The 17,052-nt window shown below is 51.1% G+C and overlaps 1 protein-coding gene across 2 annotated transcripts; it reads right to left on the reverse strand.

The window, feature by feature from the left end:
- Nucleotides 1-1,192: 1,192 nt before the first annotated feature.
- On the reverse strand, nucleotides 1,193-15,875 carry Gtpbp6 (GTP binding protein 6 (putative)). Of its 2 annotated transcripts, none has more exons than XM_008853047.1 (10): nucleotides 15,548-15,875; nucleotides 14,025-14,162; nucleotides 13,681-13,751; nucleotides 13,337-13,467; nucleotides 13,055-13,125; nucleotides 3,527-3,685; nucleotides 3,168-3,376; nucleotides 2,248-2,396; nucleotides 1,874-2,026; nucleotides 1,193-1,507 (listed from the first exon to the last, which is right to left on the reverse strand). In XM_008853047.1, the coding sequence occupies exons 1-10, from the start codon at nucleotides 15,873-15,875 to the stop codon at nucleotides 1,384-1,386; spliced, it is 1,533 nt and encodes a 510-aa protein (XP_008851269.1). In that variant the 3' UTR covers nucleotides 1,193-1,383. The 2 variants fall into 2 exon arrangements, with proteins under 2 accessions (XP_008851269.1, XP_008851270.1); XM_008853048.3 differs by lacking the exon at nucleotides 15,548-15,875 and adding an exon at nucleotides 14,562-14,718 and having other exon boundaries at nucleotides 1,230-1,507.
- Between the last annotated feature and the right edge of the window lie 1,177 nt (nucleotides 15,876-17,052).

Consider the following 17,052-nt stretch of genomic DNA (forward strand, 5'->3'; position numbering starts at 1 on the left):
GTCATGGAATGCCCACAGAGGACAGAAGAGGGTGTCGGATCCCTTGGAACTGAAGTTACAGATAGTTGTTGGCCACAATGTGGGTGCTGGGAATCAAACCGGGTCTTCTGCAAGACCAGCTACTGCTCTTAATCACTGTGCCCTCTCTCCAGCTCCAAGCAACAAGCATTCTACCAACTGAGCTAATGCACTCTAAACACTAAGTTACAAACACCACGCACTGAGCTACAAGCACCACAGATTCAGTTTAAGCACCCTACCCTCTGAGCTGCATTCCCAGTTTGTCTGGTAATCTCTGGGGCTACACAGGCAACCTGGGACACCAGATGCCGCAGAACTCTCCACTTGTGACCTCAACTTTAGCACCTGCTTCCAGGTCAGGCGTGGTGGCACACACCTTCAATCCCAGGCAGAAGCAGGTGGATCTCTGACACTGAGGCCAACCTGGTCTCCATAGTGAGTTCCAGGACAGCCTGGGCTACAGGGAGACCCGGTCACAAAAAACAAAAACAAAAAAAAACACATTTTTGCTTCCATCCAGTGGGATTTGGGTATAAATGTTAGGACAGAAGAGACCCGGCATTCCAGGCCTCAGTCAGGTCCTGATGTGAGCTCAGCTGCTGGACAGAGCAGAATGCCCCCGTCAGTCACGCTTTCCCTAACGACAGGCTGTGCCCATGGGGGACACTTGTCCCTCCTGTGGGTCTTACATCAGACTCAGACATTGAGGAGGCTTGGGGGTCAGTTACCTGAAAAACTTCCAAAGTGGGGCAGGGAGCTGCGAGGACCTAAATCCCAGGGCAGAGGTGGTGAGGGCATCACAGATGCCCAGCAGGAAAGGGGTGAATGAAGGCCCAGCGTGGTGACTTCCTGCTCTGCCAGGCTGATCCCAGAGCAGAGTCATGGGAGCTTAGTCCACCGAGCTCTGACCACAGACCCCCCTGTTGACCACAAACACCCCCCCCATTTCTCTCCTGGTTCTGGTTCTTGAGGTGTCACAGCTGTTCCCCCTAGGGACACGTGTCTTGCAATGGGGTGTGGAATCCTTGGGGAGTTCGGCCTGGTCACAGGGTCAAAGGGTCACACTGTCTCGGCGTCACAGCCGTGCACACCAATGAGCTTTAATGACCGCGTGTCTTGCAATGGGGTGTGGAATCCTTGGGGAGTTCGGCCTGGTCACACTGTCTCGGCGTCACAGCCGTGCACACCAATGAGCTTTAATGACCTATGTGCATGAGCTCACACCATGCGTGGCTGATCCATGTGTCAGGGTTCCACGGTCCACCATGTGTGCAGTCTCAGGCAGGGGCATCAGGTGATTCAGGCAGAGGCCCCCACACCCCTCTGTTCAAAGTCAGTAGTGTTCCAGCCAGAGCAGGGTCCTCAATCAGGGAAGAGCTTCCTGAACTTGCCGTAGGCTGCCTGACTCATGATGACTGTCACGTGGGCCTCCCCAGCCTCAGGAACCACATCCACCTGCTGCACTGCAGCCTCTTTGTACAGCCAGCTGGGAGCATGGGGGGGGGCGGGGTCAGGCTGACACCCCAGTCTTGCTATCTGGGGGCGACCTGGGCTTCCAACCCCAGACCAGAGCTGGGAGGGCACAGAGCGTGGGCAGGGTATACAGACACACATATCACAGCACAGATTACACAGGGTACACATATGCAAACATCAGAGCACATACTAGGCCTCTAAGGTATGCACATGTCAAAGCACAGATTAGGCCCTCAGGGTATGCACATGCACAGGTTAGCACAGCTTTCTGGTCCCCTGGAAGGAACCAGGCCCAATGTGTCCAGCCCTTCCTGGAAGCCCATTTCAGTCCCAGGACAGGTCACACCCCATCCATCTGCAGCACAAACCCTCTCACCTGAGCTGTGGCCCTGCCAGCCTGATGCGCAGGGTCATGACCTGTCGGCCTGTGGCCTTCAAAACTGCAGCCTCCAGTGCGGCCTTCAGCTGGTCCAGCCCACACCCCAAGAGGGCGGACACGGCCAGGACACGTGAACCTGGGGGGCTGTACCTGTGCAGGGAGGCAGGCCATGCTCAGCCCAGGGCCGAGGGTTCTGGGGTTCCCCACCTATGGGCTGGCCCAGAATTAGGATTAGAGCTCTGTGTATGGGAGGCCATCCCATCAAGGCTGGGACAGAAAGGACTGAGGGACGGAAACACAGGCAACACGGATGGGAGCATATGATGGGTCCTCCGCCTGACCCACGGGCGGCCCCAGCCCTCCCAGCTCACCCAGGCACCAGGTCCACTTTGTTGTGGACTTCCACCATGGAGTCCAAGAGCGTGCTGGGCAGGTGCAGGCCACACAGGGTGGACAGGACACTGGCTTTCTGCAGCTCACTGTCGGGGTGGCTCACATCCCGCACGTGAATGATAACATCCTAGGAGGAGGGGGGTTCAGAGAGCTGAAGACTACCCTGAATGAACTCGGAGGGCACCGATGCTGACACAGGTGGGACGAGAACTACCCTTGCACTCCAAGTGTCATACAGGATGGGGTCCCGGAGGCCACAGGACCTGGCCCCAGGCAAACACGTGCACCAATTCCTGAGGCCCCTGAATCCCACCCAGACATAATGCAGCCGGGGTCAGGCCTGTACTGTTCTACCAAGCCAAAGCAACCAGCCTGCACCCCAGATCTAGAACAGGGTGCTACCCATCAGGACCAAACACTCCACCCAGGATTTTGTTTGTGTGAGCTCTGACCATCACAACTTCTGCTGGGATAGGGTGAGTTAGTTTCTGCCAAAAGACGTGCACATAGCTAGACAGAACAAAGGAATGGGGCGTCATCCGGAAACAGGTTCTTTGCAGATGGCATAAGTGAGGGGTCTGGGGATGGAGAGTCCTGGATGAGGGCGGCCCTGAATGCCGTGAGTGTCCTTGCGAGGCACAAAAGGAGACATATACCCCGAAGAGAAGCCATGGGGAGACAGAGGCAGAGATGGGAGGAATGCTGTAGCCCCAGAAGCCAGGAGTGGAGGGTCCTCTCCACAGCCGACACCCCTGTATTCCACACGCCGCTGGGGGAGGATGGGTCTCTAGGGTTTGTGGCCCCCTGAGGAGGTCCACCCTGGATCCTGTGGGCATGTGAGTGCTGCGTGCTGCCCCGGGGACGCAACCTGACTTGAGAACCTTGTCCCTACACTCACCGAGTGCACCACATCCTCCAGCGTGGCGGAGAAGGACTGGATCAGGCCGTGGGGCAGCTGTGACAGGAAGCCGATAGTGTCCACGTACAGGATGGCCATGCGTGAGGGCAGCGTCCCCATGTGTGCCGTGACGTCCAGAGTGGCAAACAGCTGGTCTCGGGGCTCAATGGCGGCATCACCCGTCAGAGCCTTGATCAGCGTGGTTTTCCCTGGGACAAGGCACAGGACACACAAACATTCTAAATCTTCACTGTGGCCTGACCTGTAGGTCTCACCCATGAATAACACCTTGTAAAGGTGGGGACCTGTGTACACCCTGGAGGGGAGGGGAGGGGCCTGTGAGTACCAAAATCCCTTACCACAGTTGGTGTAGCCCACCACAGATACCACCGGCAGCTCCCGCCTGGCCCGCTCTCTCCGCAGCAGGCCCCGCTTCCTGCATAGCCTCTCCAGCGCCCTCTTGATCTTGGCCTCTCTCTCCTTCAACACTCGCTGCTGCAGCTGCACAAAGGATTCCCCTGCAGACACACAGCTTGGGGGTTCCCATGTGGCTGGGGCCTCCCCTTCTTCCCCGGAAACCAGTCTGTCCATCCTTCCGGCCCACTGTGCTCAGGCAAAGGCAGCGAGGGATGCTCATGGTACCAGCTGAGGACACAGGCTGGACCAGGACACACCAGAGCCAGCAGGGGCTGCAAGGGATGGGGACAGCTGGGTGCTGAGGTTATCTTTCAGGAGGGCCTGGGGAGCTCCAGTGATCTGCTGTGCCCAGGCCACAGCTCACGTGCACACTAAACTTCCAAGAAAACCACAATTCTGTGGGAGGGGTGGGGGTTTGGGGTCACATGAGCCATTAAAGCACAGTGGACTTGTGGGTTAGTGGATCAGTCCATTCAGGATTAGACCAGTTCAGTCGTGGATTATACTAGGTCACTCCTGAATTACACCAGTTCATTCACGGATTAGATGAGTACACTCAGATTAGAACACTTCATACATGGATTAGACCAGTCCATTAAGGATTAAACCAACCCACTCATGAATTAGATTAATCCATTCATGGATGAGGAATGTCCAGTCATGGATTAGACCAGTCCATTCTGGTTTATCAGTGGATTCAGGATTAGATTAGTCCATTCATGCATTAGATCAGTCCATTCACAGATAAGGCCAGTCCAGTCATGGATTAGACAAGTCCACTCATGGATTAGGCCATTCCATTCATGGATTAGAACATTCAATTCACAGATTAGGCCAGTCCAGTCATAGATTAAAGCAGATCATTCATGGATTACACCAGTTCATTCACGGATTAGATGGGTCCATTCATGGACTAGACCAGTCCAGCCATGGCTTAGATCAGTCCATTCATTAATCAGGACGGTCCAGTCATGGACTAAATCAGTCCATTCATTGATTAGGAAGGTCCAGTCATAGATTAGCACAGTCCATTTAGGATTATCACTCCATTCAGGGATTAGGCCAGTTCACTCATGGATTAGATCAGTCCATTCATGAATTAGGAAAGTTCAATCATGGATTACTCCAGTCCACTCATGGAAGAGACTAGTCCATTCTTGGATTAGGCCAGCTCAGTCATGGATTAGACAAGTCCACTCATGGATTAGGCCAGTCCATTCATGGATTAGACCAATCCAGTCATGAATTAGAACAGTCCACTCATGGATTAGGCCAATCCAGTCATGAATTAGAACAGTCCACTTATGGATTAGACCAGTCCAGTCATATGACAGCACATCATTTGCAGATAGATTACACCAGTTCATTCACGGATTAGATCAGTCCATTCATGGATTATGCCAGCCTAGTAATGACTAAACTAGTCAATTCAGGATTAGAGAAGTTCTTTCATGGATCAGATGGGTCCACTCATGGACTAGGCCATTCCAGTCATGAATTAGATCAGTCCATTCATGGATTATGCCAGTCTAGTAATGATTAGACCAGTCAATTCAGGATTAGATCAGTTCATTCATGGATTGGATCGGTCCACTCATGGATTAGGCCGGTCCAGTCATAGATTAGAACAGTCCATTCATGGATTAGGCCAGTCCAGTCATGGATTAGATCAATCCATTCATGAAATAGGAAAGGCCACTCATGGACCACATCAGTCCATTCATGGATTACAAAGGTCCAGTTGTGTAGATCAGTCCATTCTGGATTATCAGTACATTTTCATGGATTAGACAAGTTCACTCATGGTTACACCAGTCCATTCATGGTTTAGGCCAGTCCAGTCATGGATTAGACCAGTCCATACATGGATTAGGCCAGTCCAGTCATGGATTAGATCACTCCATTCATGGATTAGGACAGTATAGTCATGGATTAGATCAGTCCATTCATGTATTATGTCAGCCTAGTAATGATTAGACCATTCAGTTCAGGATTACACTGGTTCATTAATGTATTAGATCGGTCCACTCATGGATTAGCCCAGTCCAGTCATGGATTAGATCAGTCCATTCATGGATTACACCAGCTCAGTCATGGATTAGACCAGTCCATTCACAGATTAGATTGTCCATTCATGGATTAGCCCAGGCCATGCATGGACATTCCAGTTCATTCATGTGTTAGATCAGTCCATTCATGGATTATTCTAGCCTAGTAATGATTAGACCAGGCAATTCAACATTAGACCAGTTCATTCATGGATTAGGCCAGTCAGTCCAGTCAAGGATCAAATCACTCCATTCATGAATCAGGAGTCTAATCATGGACTAGATCAGTCCATTCACGGGTTACAAAGGTCCAATTGTGTATTAGATCAGTCCATTCAAGATTATGTCTATTTTCACGGATTAGACCAGTTTACTCATGGGTTACACCAGTCCATTCATGGATTAGGCCAGTCCAGTCATGGATGAGGCCAGTCCAGTCATGGAATAGATCTGTCCATTCGTGAATTAAGAAAGTCCAGTCACAGATTAGATCAGTACAGTCATGGATTAGAGAAGTCCAGTCAGGATTATCAATCCATTCATGAATTACACCAGTTCATTCCAGATTAGATCAGTCCAGTCATGGATTAGCCCAGTACTCCATTCATGAATTAGGGTAATCCAGTCATGGATCAGAACACTCCACTCATGAATTAGGCCTGTCCCTGTCATGGGTTAGATCCATTCATGAATTAGGAAACTCAGATCATGGACTAAGTCAGTCCATTCATGGATTATGCCAGTCTAGTCATGAATAAACCAGTCCATTCAGGATTAGACCAGTTCATTCATGGATTAGATCTGCCCACTCATGGATTAGACCAATCCAGTCATGGATTAGACCAGTCCAGTCATAGTACAGCAGATCATTCACAAATTATACCACTTCATTCATGGATTCGATCAGTCCATTCATGGATAATGCCAGCCTAGTAATGATTAGTCTATTCAAGATTAGGCCAGTTCACTCATGTATTAGATCGGTCCACTCATGAATTAGGCCGGTCCAGTCATGGATTAGAAAACTTCATTCATGGATTAGACCAGTACAGTCATGGATCAGATCAGTCCATTCATGAATTAGGAAAAGTCCAAGTCATGGATTAGATGAGTCCATCCATGGATTAGGCCAGCTCAGTCATGGATTAGACAAGTCTAGTCATGGATAGAACAGTCCATTTATGAATTAGGAAAGTCCAGGCATGGATTAGCCCAGTCCACTCATGGATTAGACCAGTCCATTCAAGGATTAAGAAAGTCTGGTCATGGATTAGACCAGCCTATTCATAGATTAGATTGGTTCATTCTCGGATTAGACCAGTTCACTCATGGGTTACACCAGTCCACTCATGGATTAGGCCAGTCCAGTCATGGATTAGGCCAGTACAGTCATGGAATAGATCTGTGCATTTGTGAATTAAGAAAGTCCAGTCATGGATTAAATCAGTCCAGTTATGGATTAGAGCAGTCCATTCAGGATTATCAAACCATTCATGGGTTACACCAGTCCATTCATGGATTAGGCCAGTCGATTCATGGATTAGGCCAGTCCAGTCATGGATTAGATCACTCAATTCATGGATTACAACAGTCTAATCATGGATTCGATCAGTCCATTCATGGATTAATCCAGCCTAGTAATGATTAGACCAGTCAATTCAGGATTAGACCAGTTCATTCATGGATTAGATGGCTCCACTCATGGACTAGACCAGTCCAGTTATAGATTAGAACAGTCTATTCATGGATTACAACAGTCCAGTCACAGATTAGATCAATCCATTCATGGATTATGCCAGCCTAGTAATGATTAGACCAGTCAATTCAGGATTAAGACCAATTCATTCATGGATTAGATTGGTCCACTCATGGATTAGGCCAATCCAGTCATAGATTAGAACAGTCCATTCATGAATTAGGCCAGTCCAGTCATGGACTGAATCAATCCATTCATGAATTAGGGAAGTCCAGTCATGGATTAGACCAGTTCAGTCATATTATTGCAGATCATTCACAGATTACACCAGGTCATTCATGGATTAGATCAGTCCATTCATGGATTATGTCAGCCTAATGAGCAGACCAGTCAGTTCAGGATGAGATCAATCCACTCATGGATTACGCCAGCCCAGTCATGGATTAGGAAAGTCCAGTCATAGACTAGATCAGTCCATTCATGGATTAGGCCAGTCCAATCATGGATTAGACCACTCCACTCATGGATTAGAACAGGCCATTCATGGATTAGGCCAGTCCAGTCATGGATTACATCAATCCATTCATCAATTAGGAAAGGCCAGCCATGGATTTCTCCAGTCCATTCACGGATTAGACCAGTCCATTCATGGATTAGACAAGTCCACTCAAGGATTAGGCTAGTCCACTTATGAATTAGACCAGTCCAGTCATGGATTAGAACCGTCCACTTATAGGTTAGACCAGTCCAGTCATATTACTGCAGATCAGTCACAGAATACACCAATTCACTCGTGGATTAGATCAGTCCATTCATGGATTTGCCAGCCTAATAACGATTAGACCAGTCAACTCAGAATTAGACCAGTTCATTAATAGATTATTTAGGTCCACTAAGTCCAGTCATGGATTAGAACAGTCCATTCATGGATTAGGCCAGCTCAGTCATGGATTAGAAAAGTCCATTTATGAATTAGGAAAGTCCAGTCGTGGATTAGCCCAGTCCACTCATGGATTAGACCAGTCCATTCACGGATTAGATCAGTCCATTCATGGATTAGATCAGTCCATTCATGGTTTTGCTAGCCTAATAATGATCAGACCAGTCAATTCGGGATTAGACCAGTTCATTCATATATTATATCAGTCCACTCATGGATTAGGCCAGTCCAGTCATGGATTAGAACAGCCCATTCATGGATAAGGCCAGTCCAGTCATGGATTTTATCAGTCCATTCATGGATTAGGCCAGCTCAGTCATGGATTAGAAAAGTCCATTTATGAATTATGAAAGTCCACTCATGGATTAGCCCAGTCCACTCATGGATTAGACCAGTCCATTGAGGATTAAATCAGTCCATTCATGGATTTGCCAGCCTAGTAATGATTAGGCCAGTCAATTAGGATTAGACCAGTTCATTCATGGATTAGATGGGTCCACTCATGGATTAGGCCAGTCCAGTCATAGAGTAGAACAGTCCATTCATGGGTCAGGCCAGTCGGTCCAGTCAAGGATTAGATCACTCCATTCATGAATCAGGAAAGTCCAATCATGGACTAGATCAGTCCATTCATGCGTTACAAAGGTCCAGTGGGGTATTAGGTAAATTCATTCTGGATTATCAGCCCATTTTCACGGATTAGACCAGTTCACTCATGGGTTACACCAGTCCATTCATAGATTAAGCCAGTCCAGCCATGGAATTGATCTGTCCATTTGTGAATTAAGAAATTCCAGTCATGGATTAGAGCAGTCCATTCAGGATTATCAATCTATTCATGGATTACACCAGATCATTCACAGATTAGATCAGTCCAGTCATGGATTAGCCCAGTAGTCCATTCATGAATTAGGTAATCCAGTCGTGGATTAGAACACTCCATTCATGAATTAGGCTAATCCAGCCATGGATCAGAACACTCCACTCATGAATTAGGCCCGTCCCTGTCATGGGTTAGATCAATCCATTCATGAATTAGGAAACTCAGATCATGGACTAGGTCAGTCCATTCATTGATTATGCCAGGCTAGTCATGATTAAACCAGCCTATTCAGGATTAGACCAGTTCATTCATGGATTAGATCTGTCCACTCATGGATTAGAACAGTCCACTCAAGGATTAGACAAGTCCAGTCATAGTACAGGAGATCATTCACAAATTATACCAGTTCATTCACAGATTAGATCAGTGTATTCATGGATAATGCCATCCTAGTAATGATTAGACCAGTCAATTCAGAATTAGACCAGTTCATTCATGGATTAGATGGCTCCACTCATGGACTAGACCAGTCCAGTTATAGATTAGAACAGTCTATTCATGGATTACAACAGTCCAGTCACGGATTAGATCAGTCCATTCATGGATTATGCCAGCCTAGTAATGATTAGACCAATCAATTCAGGATTAAGACCAGTTCATTCATGGATTAGATAGGTCCACTCATGGATTAGGCCAATCCAGTCATAGATTAGAACAGTCCATTCATGAATTAGGCCAGTCCAGTCATGGATTGAATCAATCCATTCATTAATTAGGAAAGTCCAGTCATGGATTAGACCAGTCCAGTCATATTACTGCAGATCATTCACAGATTACACCAGGTTGTTCATGGATTAGAGCAGTCCATTCATGGATTAGGCCAGTCCAGTCATGTAGTAGATCAGTCCATTCTGGATTTTCCATTCATTTTCATGGATTAGACCAGTTCACTCATGGGTTACGCCAGTCCATTCATGGATTACGTCAGTCCAGTCATGGATTAAGCCAGTCCGATCATGGATTAGATCAGTCCATTCATGGATTATGTCAGCCTAGTAAAGATTAGACCAGTCAATTCAGGATTAGACCAGTTCATTCATGGATTAGCTCACGCCACTCAAGAATTAGTCCAGTTCAGTTATGGATTAGAAAACTCCATTCATGGATTAGACCAGTCTAGTTATGGATTAGGTCAGCTCAGTCATGGATTAGACAAGTCCACTCATGGATTAAGACCAGTCCAGTCACAGATTAGAACAGTCCACTTATGAATTTGGAAAGTCCAGTAATGGATTAGCACAGTCCACTCACGGATTAGACCACTCCATTCAAGGATTAGGAAGGTCCAGTCATGGATTATAACAGTCCACTCATGGATTAGATTGGTCCATTCATGGATTAGCCCAGTCCACTCATGGATTAGACCAGTCCATTCAAGGATTAGGAGGCTCCAGTCGTGGATTCTAACAGTCCATTCACAAATTAGACCAGTCCATTCACGGATTAGATTGGTTCAGTCATGATTAACTCAGCCCACTCACAGATTACCCCAGTCTACTCCACTCATGAATTACTCCAGTTCATTCATGGGTCAGATCAGTCCATTCATGGATTATGCCAGCCTAGTAATGATTAGAGTAGTCAATTTGGGATCAGACCAGTTCATTCATGGCTTAGATGGGTCCACTCATGGATTATACCAGTCCAGTCATGGATTAGGCCAGTCCAGTCATGGATTAGATCAGTCCATTCGTGAATTATGAAAGGTCATGATGAACTAAATCAGTCCATTCATGGATTAGGCCAGTTCAGTCATGGATTGTATCAGTCCACTCATGGTTTAGGCCAGCTCAGTCATGGATTAGACAAGTCCATTCATGGATTAGAACAGTCCATTTATGAATTAGAAAAGTCCAGTCAGGGATTAGCCCAGTCCATTCATAGATTAGGCAGGTCTAGTCATGGACTAGATCTGTCCATTCAAGGATTAGGATTGTCCAGTAATGGATTAATTAGTCTATCCATGAGTTAGGACAGTCCAGTCATGGACTAGATCAGTCAACTCACAGATAAAACCAATCCAGTCATGGATTAGAACAGTCCATTGCAGATTAGGCCAGTCCGGTTATATTATAGATCATTCATGGATTACACCAATTCATTCACAGATAAGATCAGTCCACTCAGTGTTAGACCAGTTCATTCATGGATTAGATCGGTCCACTCATGGATTAAGCCTGTCCAGTGATAGAACAGTCCATTCATGGATTAGGCCAGTCCAGTCATGGATTAGGGAGGCCCAGGAATGGATTATATCTGTCCATTCGTGAATTAAGATAGTCCAGCCATGGATTAGATCAGTCTAGTCATGGATTAGAGCAGTCCATTCAGGATTATCAGTCCATTCGTGGATTACACCAGTTCATTCACGGATGTGTCCAGTCATGGATTAGCTCAGTTCACTTATGGATTATACCAGTCCAATCATGGATTAGAATGGTAGTCCCTTCATGAATTAGGTTAGTCCAGTCATGAATTAGAACACTCCACTTACGAATTAGGCCAGTCCCTGTCATGGATTAGATCAGTCCATTCATGAATTATGAAAGGTCATGATGAACTAAATCAGTCCATTCATGGATTATGCCAATCTAGTCATGATTAAACCAGTCCATTCAGGATTAGTCCCGTCCACTCATGGATTAGACCAGTCCAGTCATGGACTAGATCAGTCCATTCAAGGATTAGGAAGGTCCGGTCATGGATTAGGCAGGGCTAGTCATGGATTAGGTCAGTCCATTCATGAATCAGGAAAGTCCAGCCATGGACTAGATCAATCTATTCATGGATTAGGAAAGTCCGGTTATGGACTAGAGCAGTCCATTCATGGATTATGCCAGTCTAGTCATGATTAGACCAGTCTATTCATATTCAATATTAGACCAGTTCAATCACAGATTAGATCGGTACACTCACGGATTAGGCCAGTCCAGTCATGGACTAGATCAGTCCATTCATGAATTAGGAAAGTCCAGTCATGCATTAGCCCAGTCCATTTATGGATTAGAGAAGTCCAATCATGGATTATGCCAGTCTAGTCATGATTAGATCAGTCCATTCACGAATTAGGAAAGTCCAGTCATGCATCAGCCCAGTCCACTTATGGATTAGACCAGTCCAGTCATGTCTTAGGCCAGTCCACTCATGGATTATCAGTCCATTCATGGATTAGGCCAGCTCAGTCATGGATTAGACATCCACTCATGGATTAGACCAGTCCACTGATGGATTAGGAAAGCCCCATCATGGACTAGATCAGTCCATTCATGGATAAGGCCAGTCCAGTCATGGATTATACCACTCCATCCAGGATTAGACCAGTCCACTCAGGAGTAGAGCAGTCCACTGAGGCAAATGGGGATTCCACCCCTAGTGGAGCATGGACCTGCCCACTCCAGACTCGTGACCAGGGAATTCCTGGACTAGAGCACAAGCCCATTCTCCAGCTAGCGGAGCAGTGAGCACAGATCAAGTGACTGACCACTGCACCAACACAGGCATGGATGACTGAAAGAGTCCATCCATTGATAGTTTAGTCCATGTGTACACTAGCATGCAGTCCATCAGTTAGCGGGTTAGTCCATGTGTAGACTGCAGGGCTCATCTAACTGCTACAAATTGGACTGTATCTTGTCTGTCCCATGCACTGGCTCTGCCCTCTGCCATGTCATGTGTAGAATGGTCCCTCAGCAGATGTGGAGCCTGGTCTTGTTCATACTACGCTCGTTCTATCTTTACACGTGCCCAGCCTGAACCATCCTGTCCCATCCGCCCAGGAAGAGGAAACCAGCTGACCTGAGCCGGGACACAACACCCAGGCTTCCCCTCTTTCCGCATGGCACCTTCCAGAGCTGCCATCCCGTGTGTGAGGGGACAACCCAACATCTGTCGGCTGCAACTCACCTGAGCCCATGATGTACCGGGAGCCCCTTCCTGGTTGGTCTTGGCAGGCAGAGCTGCTTTTCAGGGACGACCTGGTATGAAACAGGCATTTACTAACGGCAACACCCGGTTCTCACCTGGCTGCCGAGCCCACAGCTCACGCAACCAAAATGAGGGGCGCTTGGCTGAGCTGGGGATGGATGGAGGAAGGAGGGTGGGGGTGACAAGACTTTGGTGAATCAACCCATGGTGGGCGGTCACACCTCGGGGAATGGAAACCTGGCTTCCAAACACTCAAAGTACCTGAGGAGGGGGATCTCAGCCAGCGCTACCTGCAGCCGGGCCTCCCTGGTCTGGGCATTATGGCGGAAAATGTGCAGAACGAGGGTGAATCTGTCGAACACCTCCACACCCCAGGCTGCCTCCAGCTCCATCTACAAAGGGGAGAGGCTGAGGATGTGGTGGGACAGTCGGAGATGGACAGCGTCCAGGATCCAAGGTCTCAGCAGTAGGGACAGGTCCAGGGCCCAGGGCCCCGGCAGTAGGGACCGGCAGCATCCACGGCCCGGGCAATGGGGAGGGGCAGTGTCCAGGGCCCCTGGCTCCCCAGGCCTGACAGCCTTGACCCCACACAGCCCCTGACCCACCTTGGTCGCTGATGACATCTGTTCTACATTTAGAAAGACGGAGGTGATTTCTGGATGCGCTCTGATTGTCTCTGCAGGGAACACATGGTTTCTTTGAAGGTGGCAGGTATTGGGGGGTGGCGTCCTGCGGGCTCTGACCTCAGACTTGGAGGAAGCCTCCCACAGCTTCCCAAACCAGGACCCCACACCCTGTCTGATCTGCGCCCACCTGGGAGACCACCAGGTGAGGCCGGACAGCTTCTCAGGTTGAATTTTCTTGGCAGAAGTCAGAGAAAAGGACGGGGGAGGACGGGGGATGACAGAATAGGGGGACGGGGAGGAGGAGACAGGCCTGAGCGGCTCACCTGTGACTTGCGCCAAGTTCCCCTTGCCGAAGATGAGCTTCCTGCCGGGAGTCCGTGTGGCAACCACCATGGTGTGCACCACAGACCAGCCGTGCAATGTGTGCACCAGAGCGGCCGCCTCAGCCACTTGCCACTCGGCTGTGGGGAAGGACAGGGTCCCTCAGGGAGGGTCTGTTAGGGACGGCCGGAACCCCGGCGAAGCCCGCCGGCGTCCCCAGACCCCAAGATCCCCCTCAGGCCTGCCAGGGACCCAGAGAGACTGTGAAGCTCTGGGTAAACCGAGGTCCTGATAAGCATCACTCCTGGGAGACCCGCGCTACCCCTGGGGCGCCTGGACACCCAACACGTGAGGCCCACGGGCCCCACATTCCGGCTTGCATTGGAACAGGCAGCACACACGCTGCGTACGAAGCAGCTGCAGTCAGAGGTGCAGCGGCCCAGAAAGGACAGGGGGTGAGCTGCAGGTGCTGGGGCACACAGTGACAGGGAGGCAGAGGCAGGGGCAGGGTGCTGGGTGCTGAATGCACGGTGCTGTACCGAGTGCACTGGGCTGGCCAACGATTCTGCATCCCTGAAGATTCGGAAGTGCTCCCAGCTGTCAGCAACCGTCCATCACGAAGAACCAGCCCCGGAAGCCCCGCTCTCCAACCGGCAGAAGTGCCGCCCCTCAACAGCTCCGACCTATCAGCGCCGCCCGCACATGCCGCGCCCCCCCCAAGCCCCGCCCGAGCTCTTCCCTCCAGCGTGGTTCCACGCTCGCAGAGTCCCCACCTCTTCCGGGGTCACTACCCACTTCTGCTCGGCATCCACCGCTTCTTACTGTATCCCAGTTGGCTGGGTTCCTGCCGAAGCCACGCCCCTTCTACGTAACTGAGCTGTCAGCCTTCAGCCTAATCTCTCGGCCTACTTCCACCCTCCTGTCCCGCCCCTCCCGGCAGCTGTGCCCTATCAGCTTCCTCCAGTCACCACTCAGCCGACCACCCAACAACTTCCGCCTTTGTGTCCCGCCCCGTCTCGAGCCCTCAACCTATCAGCTCCCTCTCCACAGCCCTGACGGACGTCCCACCCGGTTCCGCCCTTTCCGGCATCCCCACTTCCATGTTGCCGCCCCTTCAGAGTCCTTGTCCAATCAGCTCCCTCCTGACAGGCATTTCGCTTGGTTCCGCCCCTTCCGAAGTCATCACCCAATCAGCTCCCTCTTGCCAGCCCTGACTGGCGTCCCGACTGGCTCCGCCCCTTCCGGCATCTCCGCCCACTTCTCCCACCCCTTCCGGTGTCCCCATCCTATCAGTTCCCTCCGACCAGGCCTGACAAACGACTCATCCCCTCTTATCCCGCCCCTTCCGGAGCCCCCATCCTATAGGTTCCTCCGGCTAACCCTAACAGGCAGCTCTGGTCCCGCCCTCCGGGCATCCCCGTCCTCTTATCCCGCCCCTTCCGGAATCGATCGGCGCCCTCTTGCCAGCTGACAGCCCGGCGTCCCGGCCCACTTCCGCCCTCACGTCCTCGCCCCTTCCGGTGACCTGACGACCGATGGCTGGTTCCGCCCTTGACGTCAGGATGCAGGACGCACACGCGCTGGGCACCGGCGAGAAGCAACGGCTGGTGGCTCAGTAGTTCCGCCTCATCCTTTTCCTCCTCCTCCTCTTCCTGGTCATCTTCCGGCCGCTCGCCGCACCCCCGGCCATCCACACCGCCCAGTCGTCGGTTCCCTGGGTCCCAGCGGCCGGCGGCGACGAGCGCGCGGACGGAACAGGGCGGCCAGGGTGGCACGGGGTGCGGAGTCTGGAGGCCACGGCCCACGCGGAAGAGCCGGAGCCCGGGGCGGACGGCGGCCAGCAAGGCCCACATGTCGCGTCACCAACAACGCGGGGGCGGGGCCGACGGTGCTCGGGCGCTCCCCATTGGACGCGGAGGGGCGGGGCGGGGAGAGGCGAGCGGGCGCCTCCGGGGTGGGCAGGGTCTGCGGCTCTTGTGCGTGGACAGGTTCGAATCCCACCTGGGGAACCTGGTCCTGGTTGCCCGGGAAACGGGAAGGCGGCATCGTCTCGTCCCAGGCTGGATTGTGTCCGGGGGGACGGCCTGTGGGGGTGGTTCCCTGCCTCCATTAGTAATAAAGGAAAGTTTCCATGGAAACGTTGGACGCTGTGTCCCTCAGCGATGCTCCACCCCAGCGTCGTAGGAGCCGTTCCGAGTTGGGCCTGGCCACGGCCTCGTGCCCACGAGCCTTTCCCCGACCCTCGCCGCATCCCGGTGCACACGAGCCCCTTCCCTGGGCCTCGCCACGGCCCCGTGTGCAAGAGCCCCTTTCCTTCTCCAGCCCGGGTTTCAGGGGCTGCGCCACCCTCTGCGAACCCCACACGGTCGTGACGTCCCTATACGTGGGAAAACACAGGCACAACCCTTAAAGAGGAGACCGACCCACCGACCCCGGAGGAAGCATAGACCTCGTCTACACAGCGGGATGCGCCGTGACGGGTGGGGTAATACTTGCTGCCCCTGCCACGCCCTTTTCTTAAGGCGGGTAGTCTAGGCTGGCCGCAAAGTCGTGGGCCCGTCTCCCGGGGGTCCCCACCAGGACCCGCCTGGCTCCGGGTCCCGGTGCTGAGTTGCAGCACCCACTGGGCCACACTGTTTAGACTTTTTTTTTTTTTTTCCTGGTCTTTTTGAGACAGGGTCTCCCTGTAGCCCCAGCTGTCCTGGAACTCACTATGTAGACCAGGCTGGCCTTGAACTCACAGGGATCCACCTGACAGCCTCCCAAGTGCTGGGGCTACAGGCATGCGCCACCACGCCCAGCTGGTTTGGAACTCACTGAGTAGCCCAGGCTGGCCCCAACCCCACAAAGAGCTGCCTGCCACCACCACCCCAGTGCTGGGATTGAAGGCTGAGTCCCCACGGCCGTGTAACTGGCATTTCATTTGGTTCTGGGTCGGGGTCCAGGTTGGGCTTTGAAACCCACACCTGCTCCACTCTGGGACCGGAAACACCACACACGCTTCCCGGACCCCAGGACACCCAGGTCCAC

Source organism: Nannospalax galili, unplaced genomic scaffold (genome assembly GCF_000622305.1).
Source record: "Nannospalax galili isolate Female #2095 unplaced genomic scaffold, S.galili_v1.0 scaffold3027, whole genome shotgun sequence".
Lineage (NCBI taxonomy): Eukaryota > Metazoa > Chordata > Mammalia > Rodentia > Spalacidae > Nannospalax > Nannospalax galili.